The sequence below is a fragment of the Ustilaginoidea virens genome, chromosome 4 (genome assembly GCF_000687475.1).
Source record: "Ustilaginoidea virens chromosome 4, complete sequence".
In the NCBI taxonomy this organism is placed as follows: domain Eukaryota; kingdom Fungi; phylum Ascomycota; class Sordariomycetes; order Hypocreales; family Clavicipitaceae; genus Ustilaginoidea; species Ustilaginoidea virens.
The window spans coordinates 4,186,019-4,213,386 of record NC_057319.1 but is presented as its reverse complement, the minus strand read 5'-3'; the positions used below and the strand labels follow the sequence as shown (position 1 = coordinate 4,213,386).

At 54.7% G+C, this 27,368-nt stretch overlaps 9 protein-coding genes across 9 annotated transcripts; 4 read left to right on the top strand and 5 right to left on the bottom strand.

The window, feature by feature from the left end:
• Positions 1-1,017: 1,017 nt before the first annotated feature.
• Positions 1,018-1,662, top strand: UV8b_05601 (uncharacterized protein; the record flags this gene model as incomplete). The annotated part of the gene is made up of 2 exons (XM_043143098.1): positions 1,018-1,087; positions 1,298-1,662. 2 exons carry the CDS (start codon positions 1,018-1,020, stop codon positions 1,660-1,662), a joined length of 435 nt encoding a protein of 144 aa, XP_042999031.1.
• Positions 1,663-2,780: 1,118 nt separating this feature from the next.
• Positions 2,781-3,768, bottom strand: UV8b_05600 (uncharacterized protein; the record flags this gene model as incomplete). Its single annotated transcript, XM_043143097.1, has 3 exons — positions 2,781-3,279; positions 3,338-3,509; positions 3,612-3,768. 3 exons carry the CDS (start codon positions 3,766-3,768, stop codon positions 2,781-2,783), a joined length of 828 nt encoding a protein of 275 aa, XP_042999030.1.
• Positions 3,769-5,426: 1,658 nt separating this feature from the next.
• Positions 5,427-7,518, bottom strand: UV8b_05599 (uncharacterized protein; the record flags this gene model as incomplete). Its single annotated transcript, XM_043143096.1, has 10 exons — positions 5,427-5,457; positions 5,535-5,640; positions 5,789-5,930; positions 6,015-6,124; positions 6,211-6,482; positions 6,589-6,781; positions 6,844-6,861; positions 6,916-7,019; positions 7,078-7,088; positions 7,150-7,518. 10 exons carry the CDS (start codon positions 7,516-7,518, stop codon positions 5,427-5,429), a joined length of 1,356 nt encoding a protein of 451 aa, XP_042999029.1.
• A 3,572-nt stretch (positions 7,519-11,090) lies between these two features.
• UV8b_05598 (uncharacterized protein) lies at positions 11,091-12,529 on the top strand (the record flags this gene model as incomplete). Its single annotated transcript, XM_043143095.1, has 3 exons — positions 11,091-11,121; positions 11,171-11,265; positions 11,321-12,529. The coding sequence occupies 3 exons, from the start codon at positions 11,091-11,093 to the stop codon at positions 12,527-12,529; spliced, it is 1,335 nt and encodes a 444-aa protein (XP_042999028.1).
• A 2,409-nt stretch (positions 12,530-14,938) lies between these two features.
• On the bottom strand, positions 14,939-15,234 carry UV8b_05597 (uncharacterized protein; the record flags this gene model as incomplete). Its single annotated transcript, XM_043143094.1, has 2 exons — positions 14,939-15,089; positions 15,137-15,234. The coding sequence occupies 2 exons, from the start codon at positions 15,232-15,234 to the stop codon at positions 14,939-14,941; spliced, it is 249 nt and encodes an 82-aa protein (XP_042999027.1).
• Positions 15,235-16,865: 1,631 nt separating this feature from the next.
• Positions 16,866-19,234, bottom strand: UV8b_05596 (uncharacterized protein; the record flags this gene model as incomplete). The annotated part of the gene is made up of 3 exons (XM_043143093.1): positions 16,866-18,083; positions 18,153-19,007; positions 19,106-19,234. The coding sequence occupies 3 exons, from the start codon at positions 19,232-19,234 to the stop codon at positions 16,866-16,868; spliced, it is 2,202 nt and encodes a 733-aa protein (XP_042999026.1).
• A 2,187-nt stretch (positions 19,235-21,421) lies between these two features.
• On the top strand, positions 21,422-22,264 carry UV8b_05595 (uncharacterized protein; the record flags this gene model as incomplete). The annotated part of the gene is made up of 1 exon (XM_043143092.1): positions 21,422-22,264. One exon carries the CDS (start codon positions 21,422-21,424, stop codon positions 22,262-22,264), a length of 843 nt encoding a protein of 280 aa, XP_042999025.1.
• A 548-nt stretch (positions 22,265-22,812) lies between these two features.
• Positions 22,813-26,183, bottom strand: UV8b_05594 (uncharacterized protein; the record flags this gene model as incomplete). Its single annotated transcript, XM_043143091.1, has 2 exons — positions 22,813-22,993; positions 23,071-26,183. The coding sequence occupies 2 exons, from the start codon at positions 26,181-26,183 to the stop codon at positions 22,813-22,815; spliced, it is 3,294 nt and encodes a 1,097-aa protein (XP_042999024.1).
• Positions 26,184-26,821: 638 nt separating this feature from the next.
• On the top strand, positions 26,822-27,128 carry UV8b_05593 (uncharacterized protein; the record flags this gene model as incomplete). The annotated part of the gene is made up of 2 exons (XM_043143090.1): positions 26,822-27,032; positions 27,103-27,128. 2 exons carry the CDS (start codon positions 26,822-26,824, stop codon positions 27,126-27,128), a joined length of 237 nt encoding a protein of 78 aa, XP_042999023.1.
• Between the last annotated feature and the right edge of the window lie 240 nt (positions 27,129-27,368).

The following is a 27,368-nucleotide window of genomic DNA, read 5'->3' as shown; positions in this document are numbered from 1 at the left end:
TGCCCAAAAGGAGGGATTAAATACATTTCGCATTTCATTCCACTGGCAACTAACCCACTCCCCTTACCCCTTCCCTAATATCCTGATATCTCTATCCCCCCCCCATCACCATGCAACAAAACGAGGAGACGAAAAAATCGGGTTGCTATAACACACAAAATAGGACAATGGGAAGAATCTGGCCGGGCCTTTTTTACTTTGAGTTTTTGTCACTTTTCTTGTTTTCCTGTTTCGTTTCGCCAAGCGCTGCAATTGGAGGCTTCATAAAAACGAGAAGAGCTGTCTTGCGTGTTTCCCCCCCATCCACTCTCAAGCATGTATGTATACGGTACATAGGTACTAGGCGATAGCATACGAATTGGCTCGGTACTGTGTGTGGTGTGGCCTTTTCCTCCATCTGTTGCGTCGAGTCGGAGACGGCGACAAGGGGTTCCAGCAGTGCTGCTAGTGCTGACTTGAGCCCGTCAATGCATGTGCCATCCCATCTCTGTGTGTGCCTTTCGATCGCTGCATACATGTATTATGCCGCTGCTTGTTTCACTTGCTTGCCGGGGCAAAGAGGAAACTGACAGCGGCCAAGCGCAGCGTAAGCCCGCGCTGGCCGGATCTTTGGGGAAGGGGGTGTGGCGGGGGGTGTGGCGGGGGGTGTGCGCCTCGCCGGGGCCTTTTTGTGGCTGTCAAAGCCCACCCACCACACCCACCCCCTGGTCCGTTCTCGAACCTCCCTCCGAGAGAGGCTGCCGCTTAGTCATTGAGGCGTCTCGGCCGAACTTGATTGCGTTGGCAAATCCGAACGGCACGGCACTTCTTTCAACTCGACCCCCCTTCCTTCCCCTTCCCTTCTCCCCCTGAACAAGGCACAAGGCTCGAGGATTTCAACAGCCCTCAAAGCCCGAGGAGAAGACATCCATCGCTCGCACCACGCTCTCCGCCACAGCAGCAAACAGAACGCCCACCCTTCCACCCCTTTTCCACTCTGCCCTTATCCCCCCAAACGACCAAAGCTCGATGGCCACCATGCCGGGGGACACGGCGTCGCCCCCTCCGCGGAGCAAATCGGCTCTCGCGCACCTGCACGACTGGGGCTGTGAGTGAAAACCCGTCTCCCCCCTCGTCGCTCATCCTCCTTTCCACGTGGCTGGCCTGCGCGTTGTTGCCGGCGTTCCCCCCTTTGGCGCAAAAAAAAAAAAAAAAAAAAAAAAAAAGAAGAAAAAAAAAGAAAAAAAAAAACGCAGTCCGGACCAACAGATGGCCCGAAGCCGCCCGACTGACTGACACCTCGACTCGGCGGCTACAGCGTCGTCGCTGCCGCCCGCCCTCCTGGCGACGCTGGTCACGGCCCTGCACGCCCGTCCCCTGCAGGCCTTCCCGCTGCTCGTCTTCGTCCCTCCGCTCCTCTTCTCCTCGTACCTCAACCTGTCCGGGTACCCGACCGGCAGCGCGGGCCTCTCCGCCGCCTGGTCCGGCCTGTACGCCCTGCTGGCGCTGCGCAGACGCCAGCCCCTGCGGAGCAAGGTTTCCGCGAGGGGCCTGGTGCGAGGATCGGCGGTCGCGCTGGGCGGCGGCAACGCCGTTGCCGGCGGCTGGGTGTATTTCATGGGCGACTTCCGGCGAGACGAGGAGGAGCGGCTGAGGCGCAACAGATGGGGGGGTGGGGGGTGAAAAAGTCTCGCGCTCGGAGGGCCCGGTTGCGAGGATGCCTTGGGTTGGAGGGACTGGTGGTGATGGTGATGATGATGTTGTTGACCTTGTCTGGGAGGCCGCCGTGTACTTGCTTTGCTCATGGGAACTATTAACTGGAGTTAATAGTTCCCGCTAGAATGCTGTCCCCAATGCTGTCCTAATGCTGTCTTAATGCTGTCCTAATGCTGTCTTAATGCTGTCCCTACCGCTGTCCTAATGCTGTCGTCCCCCAGTCTGGATAGAAGACGCCATATTTTCACCTCCTAGCCACGCTGCTTCTTAAAATTCCAGAGGTTGATGGCAATAAATGTCCAAAGATGCCGCAACCAAAATCTCAACACATATGTCCAAATCGGGCGAAACTCTAGCACATCTCACATCTGACATGTCGGCCGGGGTTTGGAACCGCCATGTCCAGCGCCTTCGTGGCAGGTTTGCTTGTCCATGACTTGTATAAACAAACGCCATGCGGAATGCGGTTTCCATCAACGCTTGCATTTATATTAAAAGGACAAAAAAAAAAAAAAAGAACAAAAGAACCTCACATAGTCTACAAGGTGCTGCCGCAGCGAGAGTCAGGCAAATCCCCCAAAACGCCGCAAAGATTGACATGGGAAAATTCAAAATCGGACACCCATACCAAATTCGCCTGTGCCTCTCTCTCATTCTGCACAATGCCCAATCCGTGGTTGTGGTTCAAGCGGCCGGGTCTCCAGTGCCCAAAACCAAACCCTCTTTGCCACGTCGCCCCTCCAAGTATTCCCACCTTTCGATTCTTGTCTTGAGCCAAAACCTTGCTGCCCGTTGCAGGCAATACGCGTGGTGCCGAGGCGCTCCCACGGCGCAAGTCAGTCGAGATTACGCATTTCTGCAAAGCCGGCAAATAATTTCCTTCGCCTTGTCCAACGGCGAGAAGAAAACCCTCGAGGTCGCAACTTGTTCTCGGCTTTTACCAATCGCGCACCATGTTTCGCCAGCGTCCTGCGGCTAGTCCTTCGGGCTGTTGTCCACGTTTGATTATTCCAACTCAGCTCGCCAAGTAGAACGAAGGCCAGGGTTGTGCTTTACGCCGCATCGGGGAGGCGACAAACGACGGGCTATCTCAAGGCCGTGTTATCCCTGAGCACAAGCATCTTCGAGCCCGACACGAGCCACAAGACCATTACAAATGTCGAAAACAAAAGAATCCGGACAAAAACTCGCCGCTGTACCGCATTGAACCTGGTCGGTTCGTAGTACAGGTCGTAGAGATTTTGTAGCGGCGCACACTGAAAACTGCTGATATAGTCGACATCACACTCTCGAATTTTCGGCTCGGCATATGTCTTGTATTCGTTGACAATATGACGCAGCTGCCAACCCGAGAGTTTGCGGATGGCGGCGACGACGCAGCCTGTCCGGTGCTTGCCATGATTGCAGTGCACAAGCAAAGGGTGGTTTTCCCGGTTCAACGCCAGTTGCAAGATATGTCTCATGGTGCTGATAGGGATGGCTTCCTTTTTGGTGCCTTTCATGTTGAAGATGATTTGACGAATGCCATTGGCAGCGATAAAAGAGTCCAAGTCATGGTCGACTTTATCCTTCTTCACCAATGTTCTGCGTGCCAAGTTAGCAGTGACCCTGCGTCGATAGCAAGACTTCTTGCGCGACATACATGACAGTCTTGAGCTTTAAGCCTTCCAAGAACTCATAATCTTGGGGCTTGGGATAACTGCTGCGATAAACACCCGGCACGACCAAACCAAAATTCAGCGGCCCTTCATTTGGGTTCGGTAGAGCATAATCTACCGAGTCTGAGTTGGAAGATGACGAAGAAAGAGAGTTGACTGAAGACGGCGTCAGTTGTGACACAATAATGAGAACTTGGCATCCAAAAAAAAAAAGAAAAAAGAAAAAAAAAAGGGGGGGGGGAGGAGATCTCTGCTTACATGATTTCTCGGAAAACCTACTCGTCGAGGTTCCGAACTGAGTCGTCTCTTTACCGCCAGATGCCAGGTTTTGTGGCCGACAAGATATAATCTGCGAATCCCAAGCTGTTGTTTCGTTCCGTGCACCGTCGTCCAACTCTTCCGTAACCGATATCATGTCGTCTTTTAGGGAGTTTCGAGAGCCGCGTCGCGATAGGTAAGCAGACGCAGACGCCATCTGTTTTTGACAGTGTTCGTCGTCGTCTTGACTCGTTTCTTCTGTGTAGACCCGGAGAGTCCTCTTCGATGCCATGACTTGAAGAAGCCTGGTCACTTCGCCGCTCCAGCGCCTTGGCACACCTTCTCGATCAGGGAGCAGGAGTTGCGTAGTTCGTGTGGATGAATTCGTGAGAGCGGCCGCTTCGCGGAAGAAGAAAAAAATCAAAATAAAAAGGTGGATGATACGAGAGAATATGACTGGTTGGTGGAGGCGGGGGAGATGTCGAAAAGGAGTGCAAGGAAGGATACAAGGCGAAAGGGTTCCTGGTTGGTGATGGAGGCTGATGGATGAGTTCAACGCCGGGCAAAGCGACACAAGCGGCAATCTTCAATCAGCGTTGGTGGAAGCCTGCCGACAAAAGAGGTCTGTCTGGTCGCGTGCGTTGTGCGCAAGGCGCCTTAACAGGGACAAGACTTCATCTTGGAGACAACAAGTTGGACAATGCAAGCCATCTTGTCAAGCACTCCAGGCCGTTCAAAAGGTCTAGGAAGAATAAGAAGGGAAAACGAAATGACCGAGGGTGACAGAGGGTGACAGCTGGGTCGAGGAAATCGAGCACCGCGAGTAGCTTTGGAGTTGGGGAAAAGGGAAAGGCGAGGCAGATCCTGATTCCTGAACAGCAAAGCAAGCAGGTGGTGTAGAAACCGGGTGGGGGTGGGCCAGGGTTTATGCAAATGGCTTGCCTTAGGTACCTGCTAGGAAGGTGATCACGTAAGTACATGCCGGTACCTGGAGGCGCGTTTTTACCAACCTTCGGTACCTGGTAGCTTTGAGCGAGGACAACCTGGGTACTTGTACGGAACTTGCACTGTGGATACTCTGGAGTACGAAGTGTGGAGCCTAGAATCTGAGATGTGCAACTGGCCCACGGCTAGATATTTATTAATATTAATTTTAATTAACAGGCATGGGGACTGGCCATTTCCCGAGTACTTCGGCGCGCCCGGCCCGGATGCTGGACATCCCTTAGGCCTAATACGGACGTACGCTCTGCTCTCACAAGATGCGGTATAATTTGAGACTGTCTAGCATGGCCTTCGAGACTGGTTGATCATCAGTTGCGTCCGGATCCGGGTTGACGACAAAATTTCTCCCCCGCATTGGCAATGTCACCCCTGGCGTGGGAGTGGGCGTGGGAATGCATCTTCGCAGCTGCGTTCTAGGAACAGTCGTGTCATCGTAGTGGGAGTCTAGCAAGGCATGCGTAATGAACCGGCTACGGAGTACATCATCACGGAACTCGACATGGCACAAGAGCAGTCCATCATGGCCTTGTGTTAGATTCAGCCCTTTTACGCACCCTTCGTCACTGTAAGCACCAGACAACACCGGAAACATGCACCGTTCGCAAGCGGCCATCTCCGTCTTCCCCCGCGCCAAGCATGTCGCTGACATCGGCTGGCATGGGACACAGTAAGTTCCAAGATGCAGAGCGGGAAGCTGCGCTTCCACCTGCTCGCCCTCGTCTTGCTTGCGTCGAAAATCCCAGCTTGGCGCGCCATGGGAGCCGGCTCGACCTTCAAAGCCTGCTTCTGGGCTGTCTCTTACCTTGCGCCCTAGTCGAGTATCTTTTCCTTGCATTCGATTCTGCGCCCCAGAGTCAGCAGAGTAGTGGCGAGGGGGGGAGGGGGGGGGAGAGGGTGGAAACGCGGCTCGAGACTAACCCATATTTCTCCTTGAGTTCCTTCATCAACGGAGTGTTGATCTTGGTCGTCATTGGCGCAATGACCCCTCGCTCGGAAATCGTGCCGTCGAGGACTTGCTTGACGGCTATTGGATGCCCATTGTCAGCGGCTACTCGTTGGTTCATGACATGCCTGGAATAGCGAGGGCTTCCACGTCGGACGTCCCAGCTTCCTCGAGGTGCCCGGGTCGCTTTCAGAGGAGAAGTCGCTCTCAGAGGGGAACCAAAACTTGCCTACGCCGGCGGGCAGCCCAACCAACCTCGCCATGGCGGAGTAGCCGCCGGACCCGATGGGAGCCCCGTACTCGCAGAGGGTGGAAGTGATGGTGTTTTTGCTGCCGTCCTTGTTCTCCACCTCGAATTTGTGTTGCAGGAACTACATGTTGGGGGTCGCTGTCAGCAAACATCCTGGATATTTCGAATACGCCACGAAAGGGGAATGACAATGGCTCTCACATACCACCAAGTCACGCTCGCCCTCTTCAAAGGACATCTTTTCTTCAAGGGTGGCACACAGCGTGTCCAACGGGTTGCCCCGGGGAGTAATCTTGGCGTCGGACAAGATGCCCACTGGAAGGGATAGCGCGTCAGAATCTCGGAACCTCGCACGTTTGCCGGCGTCGGGGTCATCTTAGGGGTCGTTTCCAGCTACTCACGCCACTTCAGGCCCCCAATCAATTGGTTTTTCTGATCCTCGTCCCTGAACATTGACGTCTTGGACGCAATTGCTGAAAGCAGGTCGTTCTCGCGGGATGAAGCGGCGCCGAGGAGCTGCTTGGTGGCTTCCTTCCAGGCGATTGGCTGTTTCAGGTAGTCTTGTTCGTCGTCGCGGAGGAATCCCATGTCAACGAGCACTTTGATGAATCGAGGGAAGCCGGCGTAGCGAAGAGTGCCTCGGATGATGGTGTGAGCCTCCGGGATGTTGTATCTTGCGGAGGAGGTAAGGCGGCTTAGCCATTTTTTTCTTTCTCTCTCTCTCTTTTTTTTTTCGTGTGTTCTGCTACACACGGCGCACTTTGCACAGGGTTTCTTACCGCTCTGAGTAACCGGTACTATCACGGTTTCCGTAGGCAACAAAATTGAAGCCGATGAAGCCAGTGTGATACGGTTTGGCGGTTTCCATAAGGTCCACGCCATTGATGTCCATGACCTTGCCGTCCTCCAAGTACTTTGCGTTGTTCTTCAACGCAAGTAAGACTCCGCGGCTGCTCCAGCTGAACTTGTAGCCTAGATTCGGTCAGATGACGCGGGGAAGGGTTTTTTTCTTGCTTCGCCAACTGGTGCATTACCTAGAGGATTATCCGAGTCTAGCAGCATCAGTTAGCTTTAATGTTCGCTTCTTGATCGGGTTGCAATCATACTCTCTGGTGCAGTCAAGCCACCGCAGAAGCTTTTGAACGAACGAATGAGGCCCCCTTCCTTGTGAACGCGATCGATCAGGTCGACGGCGTAAAGATGGTCGATACTAAGGGAGATGAGTTGGCCGACAGAGTAGTATGAACTTCACGGCAAGGGGAGCATACCCAGGATCAAGCTGTGACGAATGGTCAGGGGGGGGGAAAAGCCCAAAGAATAGAGGCTGTAATTGAACCTACACCAATCTCGTTCATGACGGTGATTCCTGCGGCCTTTGCCTCGTCATGTAGCTCCAGCATGGAGGGCGACACGTACGACGTCGTGACAACATGCTTCTTCGTCTTGATGGCAGCCTTGATGACGGCAGCGTGGTAGGTGTAAGGAATCAGCGACACGGTGACGTCGTGTTGAGCCACGGCCGTCTCCAAAGCAGACGCGTCGTTTACATCGAGGCTAATGGCCTTTGTGTTGGCAAAGCTCCCAACGAGCTTTTGTGCCGATGCCAAAGTACGGCAGGCGACTGTGACCTGGATGCCGGCCTCGGAGAGAACCTCGACGGTGGGCGTCGCGACGTAGCCGGAGCCTAGAATCAAGGCAGAGCGAGACATGGCGAATCCAACGCTCGGAACTTGAGCGAAGTAGTCAATGGAGCTTGGGCGATTCGCTAGAGACGATGAGAAGAAGACGAGAGAAAATCGTTGACAAATTGCAAAAAGATTTGGAAAGAAAACTTTAAAAACCGCTCCGGCAACGGAAAGGCCTGGATGGCGCGATACCCCGCCTTGGTAGGCAATGACAAGGCGCGCTAGGCCCAACCAAGAAGTCAATCCTTGTCCCTTTTAAGCTCAATGCTGATTGGCTTGGCAATGAGGAGGACTAGCCCTTGGTTGCCCCGTGTCTCGGACGTCGGACGTCGTTGCGTGGGGGGCACTCGGTCACAGAGTAGCTTGCTAGGCAGGAACAACGGTTCGATTCGAAAGGAGATACATAACTATCCTCTTTGCCTACCTAGGTACCTACCTACTCCGTACCTAATCTTGGGGCTTGCAGTCGCGTTGTCCGACTCCTAGCGGTTTCGTCCGCAGAATCCTAGTACAAGGGTGGGGGGGGGAGGGGGGGGATGGCAGATCGTGAGTCGGCAAAGAATTTAGCGACGTCATGTGAAGTACCGCTTTCATTAGCACTTTTACAGAAGACTTCCTAACAGTCGGACATGTCTTCCGGCCTGTTCTTTCCTGGCCCTTGTAAGTTTCTCGCCCACCGCGCTAATCGCCAGTCGGAAGTCCTGGCCGAGCTTGACAGTCGACTTGGCAGCAATGGATTCATACTGGCTATGGAGTAGACGTGCTCGATGCAGGCAGGAGGCGACAAAACCCAACTGCTCCCGATTCAGTTCGCATTTCGCAGTGCAGCCTTGAAAAAGGCTCTGTGGTGGCTGTGTGCTTCCAAGTTCTGACTTGACGTCTGGTGCTGCTTTGCATTTCCGGGTAGGGCACCAGCACACTGATAACTTTACACTTGAGGTCAGGTAGGTAGGTAGCCTGCCTTAGCCCTTGCAGGCTGACGTAGCCAAGTTGACGGTTTGAGAGCGACGCGTGTGGTCTGGTCGTATCGTTGGGGTCCAAGGAAAGGGGCCTTGAGCTGTGCCTGCGATTTACGGCGGCAGCAAGCTAGGATACAAGCCGGGGATTCCGCTTCCCCTTTCCCTCTATAAAATACCAGAAATAAAACCGCACAGCGAAAGTAGGGTGCCAAGGACCCAAAAGCCATGGGAATTGGGCATGCGGTGAGGTTTTCAACACCAATCATAGCGGCATTAGATGCCGCCGCAGCATCGACACAGCATCGTCATTAAAACATGCATGTGGCTTTAACCGCAGCAGTCTTAGATACGGCAGCATCATCGACTATTCGAAAATAGCAGCATCAGTCAGGCCCTCGAAGCTTTCCCCATGCCTAGGATGCCAATGGAACCAGACACATAATACACAGGGTCCTATAAAACGGAAAACCCGGGGGATCCGAGTTAGGCTTGCGGAGTTGTAGAGTAAATATATGCTGGATACGCTGCAGGCTGCACTAAGGTCGATACATACTATGCGCACGTCACGTTCCTTGCCGACCACCTGAGTTCGGCAGGTGCAGTCCAATCGACCTTGCTCAAGCCGGCTTCGGCGAGCCAACTTGACCCGACCATGACTCCGGCGCCATGCTTTTCGGTGGCTGTCCCTTGGACTCAGGTTTGTCACCAAGCTTATATATGGCGTATAACTATAAGCGCGCGAAGATGGTGGGTGAATGGGTTCACTGAGGAGCGTCGTCTCGTGAACCATCTCTTGCTGCAAGCCCTGGTGCACTGTGACGCCGAGGCGATAGAGACTGAGCTGTTCATGGTCCTGCTGTCTTGAAAAAGCACGTTTGTCAGAACGAGCGGGTACCAGCTAGGGAAGATGGAAAGCTCCCATAGAGTTGCACGCATCGTTAGAGCTTGGGACCCTCCGGAAGTTGAGGTCCACCATCTGATCTGATGGGTACAAGGGGACCCTGTCGATTCGATTATCCTGCGCAGATTTTCGGGCTCGTCTGCGCTCGGACGTTGAACCCTTTTCGCCGAGTTTGTGCTCTGACCGAGCGCTGAATGGCAGGCTGGCTTCCGTCTACACCTTGCGTTACGGCAAGTTCTACCTTGTAGCCTCAATCCAGACAGAGCTTGTTAAGAATCATCAGGGGCATTGATTGGTAAGGTGAATACCAAGTCCTCGAGGCGTCAAAGAGACGGCTTGAGGCTTGAGGCTTGACTGAAGCATTAATAGGGCTCTTTTCGGATAAACGTTCTTGGGGGCAAAAAGCCTGTCTCGCTGAGCCGATGAGTAATGGATCTTTCCCATGACGGCTCAAACTTTGACGGCGTCTCGAGGACCTCGTGATCCTTTGGTCATGTTGGTAGCCCCGGCCCGTGACCCTTCAAGGCCTGGGGTCCCGCTAACTAGACTAGAAAGCTCTTCTCGTCCGTCGGCTTGTGCCATAGACAGCTCAGTCCAATTCTGACACTAGTGCTCTTGACGATGCGCCGCATAATGCCGAGATGTAGCAAAAGCACCAGCCGCCCGGGGCGGTGTGGAGGTAGTCGGACCGGGGCGAGGAAGCCGCGAGCAAGAGAATAGTCCATCTCGGAAGCGGTTGGCCGTTGTAGAGCCATCGAGTCAACAATAATTGCGCTAGACATGCAGTACCGCAGATATAAGAACCAATAGCGTAGCCGACGTATTCCCTGTCGAGGACAGCCGGTCTGGGCCGTTTTGAAAATACATGGCCGGGTAGATTAAACGCACGCACGCATGTCGCGAAAATCACGGCGGCGTTTGAAAACACAGCATCTCGGCGTGTAACAAGCCAATGAAGGGGTCAGCATCATTTACCGTCTGCGATTGAGTCCATGGTCGGACTGCTAGGGCAGATATGCACGGCTAGAACTAGAATGGACGGAGGAGAGGGAAGAGAGGTCCCAGGTGCGATGATTAATCAGGGAAAGAAAGCGTAAGCCAATCAAAGCATGTCGCTAGATCCACCTTCTATAAAAGGGCATAGCGCAAGGGTACTCCGTATACGCAGCATCTTCCGAACGAAAGCCAAACCCAAACGGAAGCTATACCTTTCCACACATTTTTCTATTAGCAGTACTCCGTATATTACCGATACGCACAATATCACGACGTTTGCTCGCACGATAGCCTCTACGTTATCCATTTATCTCAAATTGAGTCCAAGTATCACAATATTTTCAAAGGTGGAATTATAGCCATGAGAGTCGCGGCCCACCTCCTACCTTATTAGCCGGCACACGCAGTACCCCTCTATGCACCACCTTTCTATGATTAGCCGCACGCGCCCATGATAGCGAAAAGCAAAGAAGGTCACTTGTTCTATTAACACATACATCCTATACTTTCTACTGGGGCAATAATCCCGTACTGCGTGCTCGTTAAGCGCCCACTAAAATAGCGTCCCCACATAGCGGCGGGTCCCGTGATTAGTGCTGACTGCGTGCGCAGGTTTCGGCTGGCTCAGGCCGGGGCCAGTTTGCACTGCACTGCACTGCACTGCACGCAAGATAGCTTCGTCACCGCTCAATGAAGCTCTCCTTGTCATGGCTCGTACTCGAGCGCAGTCGGCCGCTAAGATGGGCCGCGTGCGGGCACCAAAATACTCTAGTCAGTATTTCATAAGGCGCTTAGAAGGGCAGTTACTTACGATATAAAGGTCAACCTCGAGGCATCCAAAAACCAAGACGGCCTCAGACGGCACGACACCAAAACCGCTCTAGGTGTACTAGAAACAAGAGTTCATGTCGACAGGTACAACCTTCCTCCATGTATATAACTGTATTCGTCTAGAAACTGACTACCATAGTATCTCGAAACAGATAGCGATTGCGTTGCAGATCGTCTCATCGATACCCTTGAAAAAGAACCGCAATCGACGTCTCAATACCCTCTCGCGCAGCAGAGACAAGATACACCTGCCGATAGTCAAGACGACGAGCTATCCAATCCGATAGAATATTGGGCCAGAGAAGGGAAGTGGCCACGGCATTACTTCGAACCTAAAATGGAGCATTTAATCGCCCGAAAAAAGCTCACATTGTCCCTGAGCCGGAAGCGATCGAGCTCCGGTACTTCCGTGACGCCCAGTGATCAGAGGCCAAGGGAGGAGAAGAGCGCTCCATACATAGATCCTCGCTACGTAACCCTACTCGAAGCCAACGGTAGTTTTCTTGATGAATCAGATCTTGGGGTCGCCGACGAAAGCAAAAGGAAATATTTGTCATTGCTCAGCACAGAGCAAACAATCCCAAGCGACACTTTGTTTCGCGATGATCTGTTTAAAGAGACCTTCCGAAGCGTTCAAAAGCGGAATGAGGCGAGAATCATTCGGGATATCACGCCTTTAATCGTTCCCTCCGCTGAAATTCTGCGAATACGCGGAGCAAATCACTTGAAAATTCTAATAGAAAGCCTGAATGAAGGCTGGAACAACTCTGTCCCACTGACAGGGACTAGGCCGCAACCCGACTACTCCCTTGGCTTTAAACGCGAGGCGTTTAGCGACAGCCAGCTTGCCAAGTTATCGCCTTACATTGGCAACTATATCGGCGGAGACAAATCTTATTTCATGGCGACATACTCCATGTACTTCCCGTTCCTAACATGCGAAGTCAAGTGCGGTGCCGCTGGGCTGGATATAGCCGATCGTCAGAATGCGCATAGCATGACTCTAGCGGTAAGGGCTGTCGCCGAGCTCTTTCGTGGCGTCAAACGTGAAGACGAGGTCAACAGACAGATCTTAGGGTTTTCAATTTCGCATGACCACATGTCTGCACGGATCTACGGCCACTATGCGGTGATTCAAGACAAAGACATGAAATTCTACTGTCATCCAATCCTAAACTTTAGCTTCACCATCTCAGACGGGAAGGAAAGATGGACGGCATATCGTTTTATTCAAAATATATACGATGTTTGGATGCCCGAGCATTTTGCGAGGATATGCTCGGCTATCGATGAGATACCGTCGGACCAAGATCTTGATGACCCGTCACTGCCATCAACTGGGCTCTGACAGGGCTTGCAGAGCCTTCTCGAGTTGGCTCCATCGAATGCTGACGCCACCAGCGGAGAGCAAGAAAGCCAGTCGAGCCATGAAGTTGCTGCGCCGAGTACGTAGCGAGCGAATCCGGGCACGGCAAATGAAGGCAATGGCAATGGCAAGGTCAAGGGCAAGAAGTAAGAAGTACGCAGTATGCCTGTCACCGACACTGGGAAGTGAGTGGCTCTATCAAGCATCTTGCCTAGGGCCGGATATCATTACCTCTGCTATGCGGAGTACGCTGCTAGTGCGCTGTGAGGCAAACAAGCATCGCAGCAGGCATCCATTACTACCGTACCCTCACCTGTAATCTATATCGTTGAGTAGCTCAACATCGCAGCAACTACCGTGGCAGGCAGGTACCTACCAGCCTCTGTTGTGACATGACTGAAAATTATGTATTCTGCGAATATCTTTAAAGTATTCGATATATGTGATATAAGAAGACGAGAGTTATCGGGAGTTATCGAGCAGGACCAGCGCCTTCCCGGCTAAAAACGTAGGTAAGCCCGGTATATGCTGCTGGCATCGGTCAGTCGTATATCGTGATGCCCGATCACGATTTCACGATGCTTAATGACATAACACTTGCATCCTGATAGAAGCCGACAAAGACCGCATTATGTTGTTAAGATTGTTCCCTGGGAAACTCAGTCGTTTAATACTCCCCTAACCAAGGGAACAGGTAGGTACATGTACCAAAGGTATATGTGGTCATGAAGCGGCCTTGACCGCGGTGCTTGCCCTACCAGCTTTAGACCTAGGAGATAGGAGGTACCTTGATACTGTACCTTAGGTTAGGTAGGAGGTACTTGGGTAGGTACCTAAAGTTTGTGAGTTTCGGAAGGTGCGCTCCGGGTCTCTCTGACAATTTCGGACTGGTTCCTACCGGTTCGTACTTCGTGACGTCAACTTGGGTGGAGTTTCGGTACCGCTTGCATCGACACCAGAGGCTAGGAGAATACAGTAGAGACGACAGACTCCTACGGGGACAGCTGCTGCCCAGTGCCAACCCTAAAACTTTCTGGGGTCAACTTTATTTCCGCACGCATAACAACGGGTGATTGGCCATCATACGAAAGGCCAACAACACGCCAGGCCAATCAAGCTACACATGTATCAACCGTAGAATTTTCTCTTCTTCAGCGCACCCCAGAGACCCAACCGCATCGACATGCATTCCGCACCTCTTATGTATGTATGATAACGAAGCAGACTTGTCTCTTCCCCCCCTGGGAAACACTGTTGCTCACCGCCTATAAGCCTGCCCACTTCAACCCCCTTCGATGGCATCCTGCATGCACGAGGAGTCGATCGCTCAGCGAAGAGGCGGGCCAGCAGGGTGACGGCGACGCAGCCACGATGCCGAGGCTGCAGGCTGATACAGCAGCTAGCTCATTGTTGCCTTTGATTCTCGCTCATTGAGATCTATGGCTTACCTGGCGCACGCACACTGGCCATCAACACGGGGATACCAGCTGGCTTATTTTCCACGTCGGTGTGGGGATAAAAAGAGGGAAACAGCCAGGCTCGAGGCCAGATGCATCTACTCCCTAGACTGTCGACAATCAGCGTCAAACACATGCGAGCATGTCGGGCATCGATGGGGGCAAACTCTGCGGGACAAGAGAGAGAGAGAACGAGAGAGAGAGAGAGGGAGAGGGAGGGAGGGAGGGAGCCAAGTAACACATGCATGCTCTCAGGCTGAGCCCAAGGTGTCTGGCATTAGGCCTGAAGCCCGCAGCCCGCAGCCCGCCTTGGCCCCCAGCACTCCATTTCAACTTTTCCACACGACCAAAATGCCGGTCTAGTTGTCTCAATATCCCTCCTCGCATGCTGGAACGCCAGGTACCGGAGGACCTTGGGGTGCATATCTCTTGGTCAAGATCAAGATATCACCACCCAAATAGCGTCTGTCAGTTGGAACAGAGGGATTGCATCACCCCTCCTACCGGTTATACTGGTTGGTGTCCAAAGCAGGTAACGGAATCCAGTTCGGATTGGTACAGGCGACGCTCCGTAACTTATCACAGAAGGACAGCCCGGCACACAGCCGCACACTCCGTCACCCACGGGTTCCTGGCGTGGCCTGCTCATCGGCCCTCTTTCCCACAAGTAAAATAGGTTAGTTCCGGGGGTTTTCAATACTTCCAACTCTATCATTAACAACTGACAGCCGACTTGAGATATCATGTCCCAGTTGATCAGGCTAAGGCACCATGGTGCCAAAGTGCATTCCTTGTCAGCGCGGAATGGCCGCAAGCTGCAAAATCTCTGGTTCAAATGAATCTGTCATTTATTCGGCTGAGGTGCATGCACGACGAGTCTGGACAACACGAATAGGCTTCGTCAATTCCCCCCTGGACTAAAAGCTAGGTAACCTCAAGACCTGGATTCCCCCCTGCTCTCTTTCTTCTTTTGTGTTCCTGCGTTCTTCTGAAGCATTCGGTCGACGAGTGGAAGCTCCTCGAGGCGTGTCTCGTACACCCAGCGAGTCAACATTGGGTTGGTGGCCTGCTGAGCAGGGTCATTGCTAATCCAGGTCAGAAGTCATTGCATGCGTTGTAGCTGTGGACTCACTTGTGCTGCACATCAGGTGGTCGTCTGGTGGTGCTGTCCTTGACCGAACCGTTCTCGGGATCGAGAGAGGAAATGGACTTGGTGGATTTCGAGGCCATGGTAGAAAGAGTTGCGAAGAGGGTAAGAATTAAGAATTTTCCAGGATTTCGTTTCTTGGTTGACTGCCATGGGAGGGAAATATAGGAGCCTTCGGTTGGCAGGCAACGAGATTTCTTATATATCATGAAACGGCCAGGCCCTACTCCAGAACCAGGTCTGGCGAAACAGAACTCTTAGCTCCAACAAGGCTTTCCCTTCCTCTTCAAATCACCCAACCACGGAAACCATCCGGCCGTTCATTTTTTCATCTCACAGCAACTATCCGAGACTCATATCGCCAGTCACAAAAGGTATCACCAGGTCAAGGGACATTGCACATCAGCGGCAGCGCAGGCAACCCCCGACGACAAGCCAGTGGCCTCGGGAGAAAAGCACAATTGTCAAGGTCAACGAGATCATGTTGGGGTGACCAGAGTCACCCTCACAATGGCATCCACCGTGGGTGCCGACCCTGGCAGAGGGAGGGAGCCGGTTCGCCTGCACCCAGAGCCAGCCTTCCCCCCCCGGGGGGGTTTTGAAAGCCAGTACGGAGTATACGCAGTACATCTTGCATTGCGTGTGTGCCATGGCAAGCTGAAGTACACAATCCGCTGGAATGCTGGGAACAGGCGTTACGTACACTTGATGTGATTGGGCACCAACAATCTATTGTAACTCGGCTCCAGACTCGCCCTGCATTCCGAGAAGGCGACAATTCACATGAAGAGGCAGGCCGGGGCATCAGTTGCAAGGGTACGTCGAGCTCACTTTTGCGTCGCGATGACTGTGATGAATTGAGGCCACGGTTGACTTGGCTGGCATCAAAGATTCCTCTTTGCCTACAAAGTACTCGCTGTGGAACATGTATTATACAGCATAGATCAAGCACCAAGATTTATACCTGCAGGTGCAAGCTGACGCGGTGAAACAGGAATCTGGAGCAAGCCACGCCACCCCAGGTGTTGAAACCTGACATGTACCAAGGATCAAGAGCAAAAGTTTCTCTCATCTCTTTTTCCCCCCTATCGCCAAGGATAGCGCTACTTTCCTTCGAAGCTGCTCCATCACGGCCCAAGCTTCTCACTCGACGCCCTCGACCTTTGTCCTGGGAGAGCAGTACGCCTTGGCGCGCAGGCACCTCCCACTCCTTGGCCAAGCCAGGCTCAGCGTCCCCTGCAAGCCTCGATGTTATCGAGCAAGTCGAGGACCAGCTCAGGCGGGTGCTTCTTCTTGGCAGTGACCGGGGTCCCACGATCGCTACTGATGCGGTTATCCCCGAAATTCCCGGCAATTTTTCGCTACGCGGGCTTGAAAGAGCGGAATGGGGATAAGACGTCGCCGCAGAGAAAGTACGCATCCACAGCGCCCCCGTCTTTTAGCTGCAAACCTGCAGCCCTGCAAACTTGACTACATGGATCTGGCAGGCGCGTGGTTGGCAAAGACGCACTCCGTCAACGATGTCCGGCAGCAGTGAGAAACGGCCCAATGTAAAGTGAGTATACGAGGTCATCTATCTACATGTTCCCGTTCCGTATGTACATCACCCCCGCCAAGGAGGGGAGGCAACAGACCTCCAGACCAAAATGCTCAACGCCATCCATTGAAAGCAACCCCAGCCCTCGCATGTCGAAAAAAGAAAAAAAAAAACGCATCACCCACCATGATGCCCTCGCAGCCTTGCACTCGCCGCCCGGTGCACAAGCATCGTGGTCAAGACCCCGACACAATGCCACTCCACCTCCTTTGATTGACCGCTCCACACCTTGGATCCGGCCCAGCAAACGACGGCCAGTTCGGCCACGCAGATTCCCGATAGCACGTAAGCAGCGGGCCTCGGGCGCGATCGAACCAGCAGCTGGCGGGCGTCGCCTGTGCCACCGAACGCTATGCAGCCGGCGGCGGCAAAAAGCGTGGCAAGCTGCACTTCCCGCAAGGAGGGGATGGCCACGAACATGGCTAGCAGCCATAGCGATAACAGGACCGTAACAATAGTTGCTTGTAGTTGATGCCGATGCGGGTTCCTGTCCCTGCTGGCCGGTTCTGGGCGTCGGCGGCCCGGCGTGGAGGCGGATCCGTCGTCTTGCTGGTCTGTGTCTCGGTCCTGGCCCAGGCTGAAGCTCTGGCTGAGTAAATCTGCCAGAGAGCTCGCGTCCTGGTCCTTCTGCGGCGCGAAAAAGCGAGGCTGCTTGAACTCGACGGCCCCGCTGGCGTCGCTAAAGACACTAGTTTGGGACGCCGTCGGCTTGTGTCCTCGTCGGGTGAACATGGCTTTCCCGCTCTCGGCAGGCTGCTCTTTTGCTGGTGCTGGTGCTGGTGCTGGTGCTGGAGACCAGCCCGGGTTTCTCAGCCTTCGAGCAGGCTCCACAGGCGCGGCCGGGACCCTGTACCAGAACGGACCCCTGGGTTCTGATCCCGGTGGACCAGAGCCTTGGTGGCTGCCGATCTGTCCAAACCTGCCAGGCGTCGACGTCGGGTCGTCGTTGAAGGCCCGGTGTTGGTGTTGGGGTGTGATTGGCGACCAATCCATCTCTTGGTCGTACTGGGGCTGCTGCTGCGCATGCTTGCTCGGCGTCCCTGGCTGATGCGTGTCTCCAGACGTTGGTCGAAAGGTAGTCACTGGGGGTCGAGCCCCGAAGGGGGATTGAGGTGATGGAGCGACGGCGGCCGAGGCTGGCCTTTGAGGAGTCACGTCGGCGGAATCCAAGGCGTCATTGACAAGGTCGGAGAATGTTTTCACGTCATCCCGTGTCCCTCGGCTCGTCCCTCGGCTCGCAGACGCGACGCCTTGGTCGGGCATCAAGGGTCTGTCGTACGTGGCAAAGAGAGGTGTCGTATCGACGCGAATAGATCGCCCGGCCAGAATGAAAACCTGCGTCAGGGTGAGAAAAGATGCTTCATGAGTCCGCGCTTTTGTGTGTGCACCGGTCTTGTTCCTTACCATGGCCGTGACGGCAGCCATTGCCGCGTGGGCGCCGAGCCTGGCGCTCGCCGAACCAGCCGTCTGCGCGTGGGCGTCCAAGCCGCGAGACACGACGCGCAAGACGATGGCCAGGCCTTGAAAGGCGTACCACTGCGCAAAGCCCAGCAGATGCCTCGTGAATCCCCGGTTCGCCTGCACGAAATGCGGGTTCCACCACGCGGAGAGGATGCCCGCCTTGAGGCTCCATCGGATCAGAGCACCCCCGGCTGGCAAGCAGCTCGCGGCTCGCGCCAGCGTCGAAACCAACGTCGACAGCGCAGCCTGACCATCACCACCATCGGGGTCGCGCATCCCGCCGTCACCCTGCCGCAGCGCCTGCCGCAGCGCCTGCCGCAGCGCCTCCGAAACCACGGCCGAGTGCCACAGCATCTGCAGGACGAAGCCGGCGCGCCACAGCGTCTCGCCCAGCGCGCTGGCGCAGTCCAGCCCGGTCAGGGCGCGCGTCTTCTTGCCGCGGCTCCGGTCCATCATGCGCCGCAGGTGGTCCGTCTTGGCGGTGTATCCCGCCCTGCGAATGCCGTCCTCGACCCTGGCCGCGCACTCGCGGCAGACCTGCGGGTAGCGTCTCTCGAGGTCGCGCCGGTAGCGGTAGTAGTTGCGCTCCAGCTCGGGGTAGTCGGGGTCGGAGGGGTCGTCCGGGAGATACTGGGCGAGGCATGTCGTGAACAGGTGCTGGTTCTTGAGGCAGGTGGCGCAGAAGATGGCGCGGGGGGGCTGCGACGTAGGGGCGCTCGGCTGCGGCGCGGCGTACTGCACGGCGGCGGGGGCAGGTTCGCGGTCGGTCGGGACGGGAGGGTCTGTGATTTCGCCATTCTTTGAAGGGCAACACGGTGAGCTGGGGGTGGGATTGGGGTTTCGGGGCGAAAAGCTGGTTGGGCGCGAGGGGGGGGGGGGGGGGGTTCATGTCGCACCTGGTCTAGATGGTTGGTCGCGTCGCAGTGCAGACACTGGAAGTCGCGGATGGAGGCGTCAAACTTGAGCCCGGACCTTTTGCCGCAGTAGAAGCAAGTCAGGTACTTGGGGCGTCGGAAGCGTGCCATGCCACATGCCGGCGTCGTGTGAGCTTGTGCAAGAGGATCTAGGATCTCGGGGGGGGGGGGGGGGGGGGGGGGATTGGGGCAGTATGCTGGAAGCGAAGCTGGCGATGGATGCGATGGCGATGGATGCGATGATGATAGATGCGATGACAATGGATGCGATGGCGGTGGCGGTGGCGATGGCGATACAACGCTTGTCGTGCTCGGCCAAGGTGAAGAAGCTAATGTAGATTGAAAATGATTGGAGAATTACTCCGTACCGAGCTCTGGATTCTGCCCAGGGCGGTGAGGGGCCTCCGGGCGCCAGAGCCGCTTCCCCATACAACGATTATTCGACACTCCGTAGCGACATTGCTTTTAACAGGTCGTAGGAACTAAACCCAAAACAGAAGAGTATTCTTGCATCTATTTTTTAGCTCGGAGCTATAAACACCAGACATTTTATCAATAAGACTAAGGGTACTTAATAAGGAACTTCGGCCTACTTAGCAAGTGCTAAGGCTATCCCTACGATCTTCTCGAGGAAGCAATAGGCTCGAGCCTGTTGGCAAGCGACACGAGGAGGGTGTCGCGGCCGCGGCCAGTCACAAGGGAGATTATCAACGTATGCGCTTGAAATGCAATTCCGATAAGAGGCAGGATATATAGTAGAATGGCTATATATATCATTATTAAGTGATATATAGCCGACGTACTGAAGATATAGCACCCAATATTACAGACTGCGTCAAACTGCATACGACCTTCATAATTATGCTAAGTCTAGTAAAGAGGGCTATTACTCCATAAATTAGTGGGACTAGTCATAGTAAGAATATATAACTCATCTGTATCCTCTCACCTATAGATAGAAGAAATACAAGGAACTCAAAGCACCTAATTCCGAATTGCCTTTCGCTTTCATTTCAGAAGAAACTTTCAAATCTTCCCCGCAAATCACCCACCTTGATATCTTTTTAGTCATCCTCCAAACTAGGTCTCGCTGCTGAACAGTGAGGACTTTTTCTTGCATCTCTTAGTTTGTACTATGTTCACATTAGGATCTCTAAGCGGTGTCTTAAAGGCAATTGCTTCGTACGCGAGATTATTATGTTAATTACCATGTGCGTAGGTGCTACTTTTTTTGATCAATAGGAACCTCAGGATACATATGCTTCTTTGTTATAAAATCCCCAGCCTCTGTGAACATATCCACAGTCTAGTGATTGCCCTTAGTATTAATATAAACTCGGGGTACCTAGTTGTACGTAGGGTCGCGCGCGTGGTATTATATACCGTGAGGTCACTAAGTAAAGGATTTATTGACTTTACTAATAACTAACTATCTGAGAAGGAAGAAAGGAAGCAAAAGAGGGTAATTACACAATATAGCCTTTTTATGCGTATTATAGTTATATATATCAGCGCAGTCGGGCCGGGCTGCCCGCGTGCCCTACCGGGCTCAGGGGTAAAGGGGCAAAAGGGGCCACATCGTGTATACAGCAGTATGCGCGGCACATCCGTTGCAATATGCCCAATTAGGCACCTTACGATAGCGATTCCGATACTAGCAGCTTCTCTTTTTATAGAGGCAAATATTGGAATCGCTAGGATATAAGGCGCACCTATAGAAAAGAGAGTGTAGCGCGGTCTCAGCAGGAAAGCTTATTCGAATCAACCACTTCAAGGCCACCAGCCTCGAGCGCTTGGTCAATGGCAAAGAGAAGCCCTTTATCAAGCCCTGCGACATGCCGGAAGCCGAAGTGGCCATCTTTATCGACTTCATCAGAGGCATGCTGGAAATCGACCCGACGTTGCGAAAGTCTGCGGCGGAACTCTTGCAGCACGAGTGGATTCGGCGGTCGTAGCGGCGGGCGAATGGGCAGTGCGGTTAGACGAGGGGTTGCACAGGCGGGTCAACGGGTCCTGGTAATGGGGGAGGTATCTGTGTGCAAGCCGAGCCGGGGAAGATCATTTTCTACGCGATAATCTCGTGGGATATTGTTGCAGGGTGGGATGAAATGCTTGTACGAAAGATCGAAAAGGCGATGACGTAAACCGACACCCCCGGACGCCAGGCGGCCAATCGGGTGTCCCGGCCCACTTCTCCACTTCTCCACTTCTCCACTGCTTCCCTGCTCCCGCCGCCGTCCCCTCCCATCTTGAATCAACCTCGCCAACGATCAACTGCCAACCGCCAACTCTCCCATCATGGGGTCGCATCCCCTCCTCGTCACCGTGCGCTTCTCCACCTCCATCCCCGACATCGACCTCGACATCCCCCACCCGCACACCACCACCGTCCTCGCCCTCAAGCACCTCCTGCGCACGCGCCTCGCCACCCGCTCCCGCCTCCGCCTCATCCACCAGGGCCGCATCCTCCCCGACCCTGCGGCCCTCAGCGCCGTCCTCAAACTCCCCGCAGCACCGCCGCCGCCGCCGTCACCACCACCACCCCCTTCCGCCAAGGGCAAGGGCAAGGCCGTGGCCGGCCGCCCCCCCCCCGCGCGAACATACCTCAACTGCTCCATCGGCGACGACCTCTCGCCGCGGGAGCTCATCGACGAGCAGGCCTCGGCGGCGCGACCGCCCTCCGCCGCGCCCGCCGAGCCCGCCGCCGCCGCCGCGAATCGCCGCCGCCCGCGCGCGCGCTCCCGCCCAAGGGGCTTCGACCGCCTCCTGCAGGCGGGCTTCTCCGCGTCCGAGATCGCCACCCTGCGCGCGCAGTTCGCCTCCATCCAGACCGAGCGGTTCGCCCCGGACGCCGCGCCGTCGCCCGACGCCCTGCGCGGCCTGGAGGACGAGTGGATCGACACCAACGCCGGCGAGCTGCCCTCGGCGCCGGCGAACCCGCTCGACGACGTGGGCAACATGTCGAGCGTGCTGGACGTGCTCATCCGGGGCATGATGGTCGGCTTCTTCTTCCCGCTCGGCAGCCTGACCTGGTTGCTGAGGCAGGGCGTCTGGAGCGACAAGTGGCAGATCTTTGTGAGCTCCGGCATCGTCCTGAGCATCACCGTGGGCGTAGTCATGGGCATGTCGGGGGAGCGATGACGGAGGCCTGGGGCAAGGTGTTTGCTGCAAGGCAATTTGGCGCATTGGTGGTGCCTGGGGGGGGGGGGGGAGGCGTTCCTTGATGCATTTACGGGGAATGGGATGCGTTGATACCTCGTATCTAGATTTAGTATTAGCGTAGATTTGAGGTGCGTGTTACGCAAAAACGTAAGACGGAAAGACGGAAACACAAAAGCATCATCTTGTCAAGCATCTTATATATACGGCTGTTCTCGTCTTCTATATGGCGCAGTCGGCCAGATTGTCAAAGACACAATCAACCCTCGGCAAATACTCTTGGAAAATAGCCAGCAAGTCGGCCTGTATAGAATATGCGCCAGGTGATGAATCGGCCTGTCTCCCCCCTCCCCAAATGCATCAAATCAAACTCTCGACGCAAAAGACGAAAAGACGCAAAGACGCAAAGACGCAAAGACGCAACAGAACGCTGTGCCAATCCTCGTCACAACTCCCCCCCCCTTTAAAAAAAAAGCCCAGACACGCCGGCAAGCAGGCACTAATCCCAGTATACTATCCAAATCAAAGCCCTACAGGTACAAACTCTGGGCCGCCACAATATCCCTCCTGACCTTTTGCAGGCACTCCTCAAACTTCTTGGTCAAGTCTTCGTTGCCCATCACCTTGGCAGCCTGGGCCATCTGTCGCAGCAGCTCTTCCAGGCGGCGGAAGAGGCGGATCAACGAGCCTTCAAACACGTTGGTCATTTTGCTGCATCCCCGGCGCGTCAGTAACATTGTCACGCATGTACGGGCTCTACGAGGGCGGGCAGGCGGGGGTGAACATACCAAATCTCGGAAAACGGCTTGCCTTGCGCCCAGGCATAGACCGTCTCCATCAACTGCCACTTGAGGCTCGTCACGTACTCTTCCTCGTTGACGTTGAGCTTGCATTCTTGGCTGACCTTGGCAATGATGCGTGCCTTGGCCTGGATCTCACGATAGGGCTTCTGCAGGTTCTCCTTCAGAGCCTGCGTCTCGACCTTTTCGTCAAAGATGAAGCAGCTGAGCACCGCGGCGCACGTCTCGGGGTTGAGCTCGTTGAAGAACCGGTCGAGGAGCAGCTCGGACAGCAGCAGCTCGTGGCCCTCGGTCGACGAGATCTCGCAGGCAACTCGGGCTTTGAGCTGCACCACTTCGCCGTCGTTGATGAAGCCCAAGCGCCGGAGCACCCGTTTTCGGGACTTGAGCTCGTCCATTTGCGCAATGCTGTGGGCCTTGGCAATGGCCTTCTTCTTCTCCTTGACCTTGTCCGCCAGACGCACCTTTTCGCTGTACTGGTCCCAGAGAGACGGCAGCATGGGCGACAGGTGCAGGGGGTTGGCCAGCAGCCTCGATTCCAGAACCTCAATCTTGCGCAGGAGCTTCTTGAACGAGTCGTCCGTAATGTCCATGTTCTCCAACGGATCGAGGATCGGCAGGCCGTCGGGGAATCGACGCTTGACCTCCGCCAAGGACTTCCGCGCCTGCTCCCGGTCCGCCTCGGCCTTCAACCCGTCCTTGGGCATGAAGATTCGGAGCTGGCTGATGGCCTTCACGCAAGTGAGCAAGCACGGCACAACTGCCGCCATCTTGTCGCCGTCGACGCCCGCGGGATGCAGTCCCGGAGGCATGTCGCCAGCCGGCTGACCGGGCGTAAAGTCCGAGCTAGACGCCGAGATGGTGAGCAAGACATCGATAATGTACGATTCCTGCGGTTCGAATCCAGGTTCGCCAAGCCTGGGCCCGCGGCGGGCAGTTTGGTTGACGACCACCCCCCACCCGAAATCAAGACCTCCGGCAACGTTATCCTGGGCTTCCTTGGGATTGTGAATCTGCACCAGACGCCCGGGCTGAAGAAAGCTTAGGCAGTGGCTGGGGTGCTGGATGACGCATCGCATGTCCTTGGTGTACATGTTCAGCTGCTGACGAATCTGATAGTAGTCCTTGATCGTGGCCTCGTCGGGTATCGACAGCGCGTCCCGCTCCTGCTGCAGAGCTATGAGCTCCTTCTCGAGGGCCGGCACGCTCGCGGCATTTTGAAACTGGTGGAAACATCTTTCCAGCATGTACTCTGGCGAGATGGCCTCGATGCGGAGCAGATTGAGAATCATGTTGTACCCCAGGTAGAATGCCGAGTTGAGTTTATCTTGCGCGCCCGTAACAATCTCTTTTGCGGTGTCCGGCTCCAGCTTGTCGTCAATCATCATGATGACGATGCCGCGAGCATCGAGACCACGACGTCCGGCGCGGCCGGCCATCTGGATATACTCTGAAGAGGTCAGGGGACGTCTCTTGACGCCATCCCACTTGGTGACTTGCGTGAAGACGACAGTCTTGGCAGGCATGTTCAAGCCGATGGAGAATGTCTCGGTGGCAAACAGGACCTTGATGAGCGACTCTTGAAACAGAATCTCAATCGTCTCCTTCAGAATCGGCAGCAGGCCCGAGTGATGCACGCCGATTCCTCGCCTCAGTAGGGGTAGAAGATGCTGGATCTGAGGTAGGTCTCGGTCTTGCTCGGACAAGCTCTCGATGGCGCTCTGGAAGACCTTGTTCACCATGGCCTTTTCCGAGTCGTCGTTCAACGAAAAGTTGCCGACGTTCATTGCCATGTTCTCGCACTCTCGCTTGCTAAAGTTGAAGACGATGACCGGGTTGAAGTTTTTCCTGATGGTCATGCGAACAATCTTTTGCATGTCGGAACCTTCATCCGGCCCACCCTTGTTGATCTTCTTATCCTTGCCCTTGCCCTTGAGCTTTGCATTCACGTCATTCGACTCGGTGCCTTGCTTCTCCTCAACCGCCTTCATGACGTAGTTGAAGTTCTGCTCGTTGAAGTTGCCCTTTTCATCCACCACGATTCGTGCTCCGTTACCACCGGCTGGGAAGAAGTAGTTTTGGAGGGGAGTCGGTCGGAAATCCGTGTAGACGACGTGGCATGCCTGATGGTGAATCTTTGCGATCCATTCCGCGAATTGAAAGGCGTTCGGAATGGTGGCAGACAGGAAGACATACCGTACCTTGTCGGGCAGCATTATGATGGTCTCCTCCCAGACCACGCCTCGGGTCTTGTCTCGCATGTAGTGAATCTCGTCAAAGACGACCCAAGCGACTTCTCGCATAATCTCGGACCCTCGATACAGCATGGATCGCAAGATTTCCGTGGTCATGACCAAGCAGCTCGCGGTAGGATTGATGGTTACGTCACCAGTCATCAAGCCCACGTCGCCAAAAATGGCTTCAAAATCGCGGTACTTCTGGTTACTCAGAGCCTTGATCGGGCTCGTGTAGATGACTCGCTGGTTGCGTTGGAGGCATTGGGCGATGGCGTATTCGGCAACGACCGTTTTGCCGGCAGAAGTGTGTGCCGAAACCAGCACACTCTCGTCCCGTTCGATAGAGGCCACGGAGAGGCTCTGGAAGGGGTCCAGTTTGAAACTCCACGTCCTGGCGGGATTCTCGGGTGATTTGTGCTCTGACAAGGGAACGTACTCATAGTCCAGATCCGGTGGCAGAGCAACCTGATGTTGAATATTGTGGGAAAGCACCAACGACGACTCCTGCGGGATCAGCGTGGCCGCACCAGCAACTTCTCTCGACTCTGCCGTTTGGAAGGTATCCGTCATGACAGGATCAGCCTTGTCTCCCTTCTTTCGTCGCTTCTTGTCTTGTTGACTGGGCGTGTCCGAATCCTCGTCATCAGAGGCCTCCGCTTTTGGAGCCTCTGCCTCTGCTGCGTTTCCCATTTCCACTTCGGCGCCGCCCTTGGACGTATCCGCCTCTGCCACGCCGTTCATAGCTTCATCGGCCTTGCGCTTTTTGGTCTTGTCTCGAGTTCGGGTCTTCTGAGGTTCTCTCTCCGAGTCGCTGGCGCTCTGGGGCTCCGGCTTGCCCTCGAAGACGTTGAACAATTCATCCATGATGGCGGTAAAGGGGGAGAGATGGAGGCTAGGACGGTGTGCAAGATGCGGCAACGAACCCAACAAGTCACTCTCAAAGGGAGTGCCAAGCCCCAGATCAACCGGATGATGTCGACCCGGGAAGAGAGACACGGGGGAAAATGAGAAAAGAAAAGTGAAAAGGCCAAACGAACGGTTGTAACAAAGATGTTATCAAGAAAGGTCGGCAAAGCCCGATATGCAGCCCGATGCAGAAAATGTCAATGTCATGCGTGTTTCTCTACCGCAGTCACCGAGCAAATCTTGGGTGGGCAAATCAGGAATTATTCGCCGCCCTTGGTCTTGGTCAATGTGGGCTGGGAAGCTTGGGCTGGCAGAAAAAAAAAAAAAAGTCTACGAGGCCTGGAGATCAGGCGGTGAACGGGCTCCCCACCATCCCCGGCGCGGCACGTGACACGGCCAGCCGGTTTTGCCTTCCAAACCCGAGACCCGACATCATCATCCCATCATTTATTGCCGGATAGAGACGTCGTATGAGACGAACCGTCACCCGAAAGTTCGAACCATTCTCTCCCGCATTGAGAAATTCATCTGCAAGGTCTGCCTCGCCGCCTGTCTTGACGTCGACCTTGCTAAAAGTCAATTGACCGTCCTCGGTGATGCAGATGCTCTCCCGCGCCGCCGCTCGTACCACCACTTCGCTGGTCTCCCGACGAGGCTTCCATGCCACCCGGGCTCGCCTGTCTTCTCCCTACCACTACCCCGAGGGACCCTACAGCAACATCCCCTTCAACCCTCGCAGCAAGTGGTTTGGCGTTGGCTTCTGGACTTTCGCGGCCACTGGGTTCTTCGCCCCCTTTGGTATTGCTGGTGCGTCCTCCCCATCGGCGGCTACGGGTGTTTCGCCCATACAATGAATGCTAATTAAAGAAACCAACAGTTTACCAGACCTACAAGGAACATTAAGCTTTGTTTTGAAGCGTGGGACCTCTCGGTCGGTCGTTTCCGTTGTAGAGCGGTCGGTTTGGAAACTGTCGTGGCCACGCGCTGGTGACTCAGATACCACTGTAAAACAAAAGACAAGGTTTCATTCGTCCATCAATCGGGACATTCAATTTTATAATAAACTCAAAGCTGCGGCTTGACGCGCCAGAGGATGAAATGCGATGTTTTCTTCTTTTTATGCTCCTCGGATATCTGCTTCAT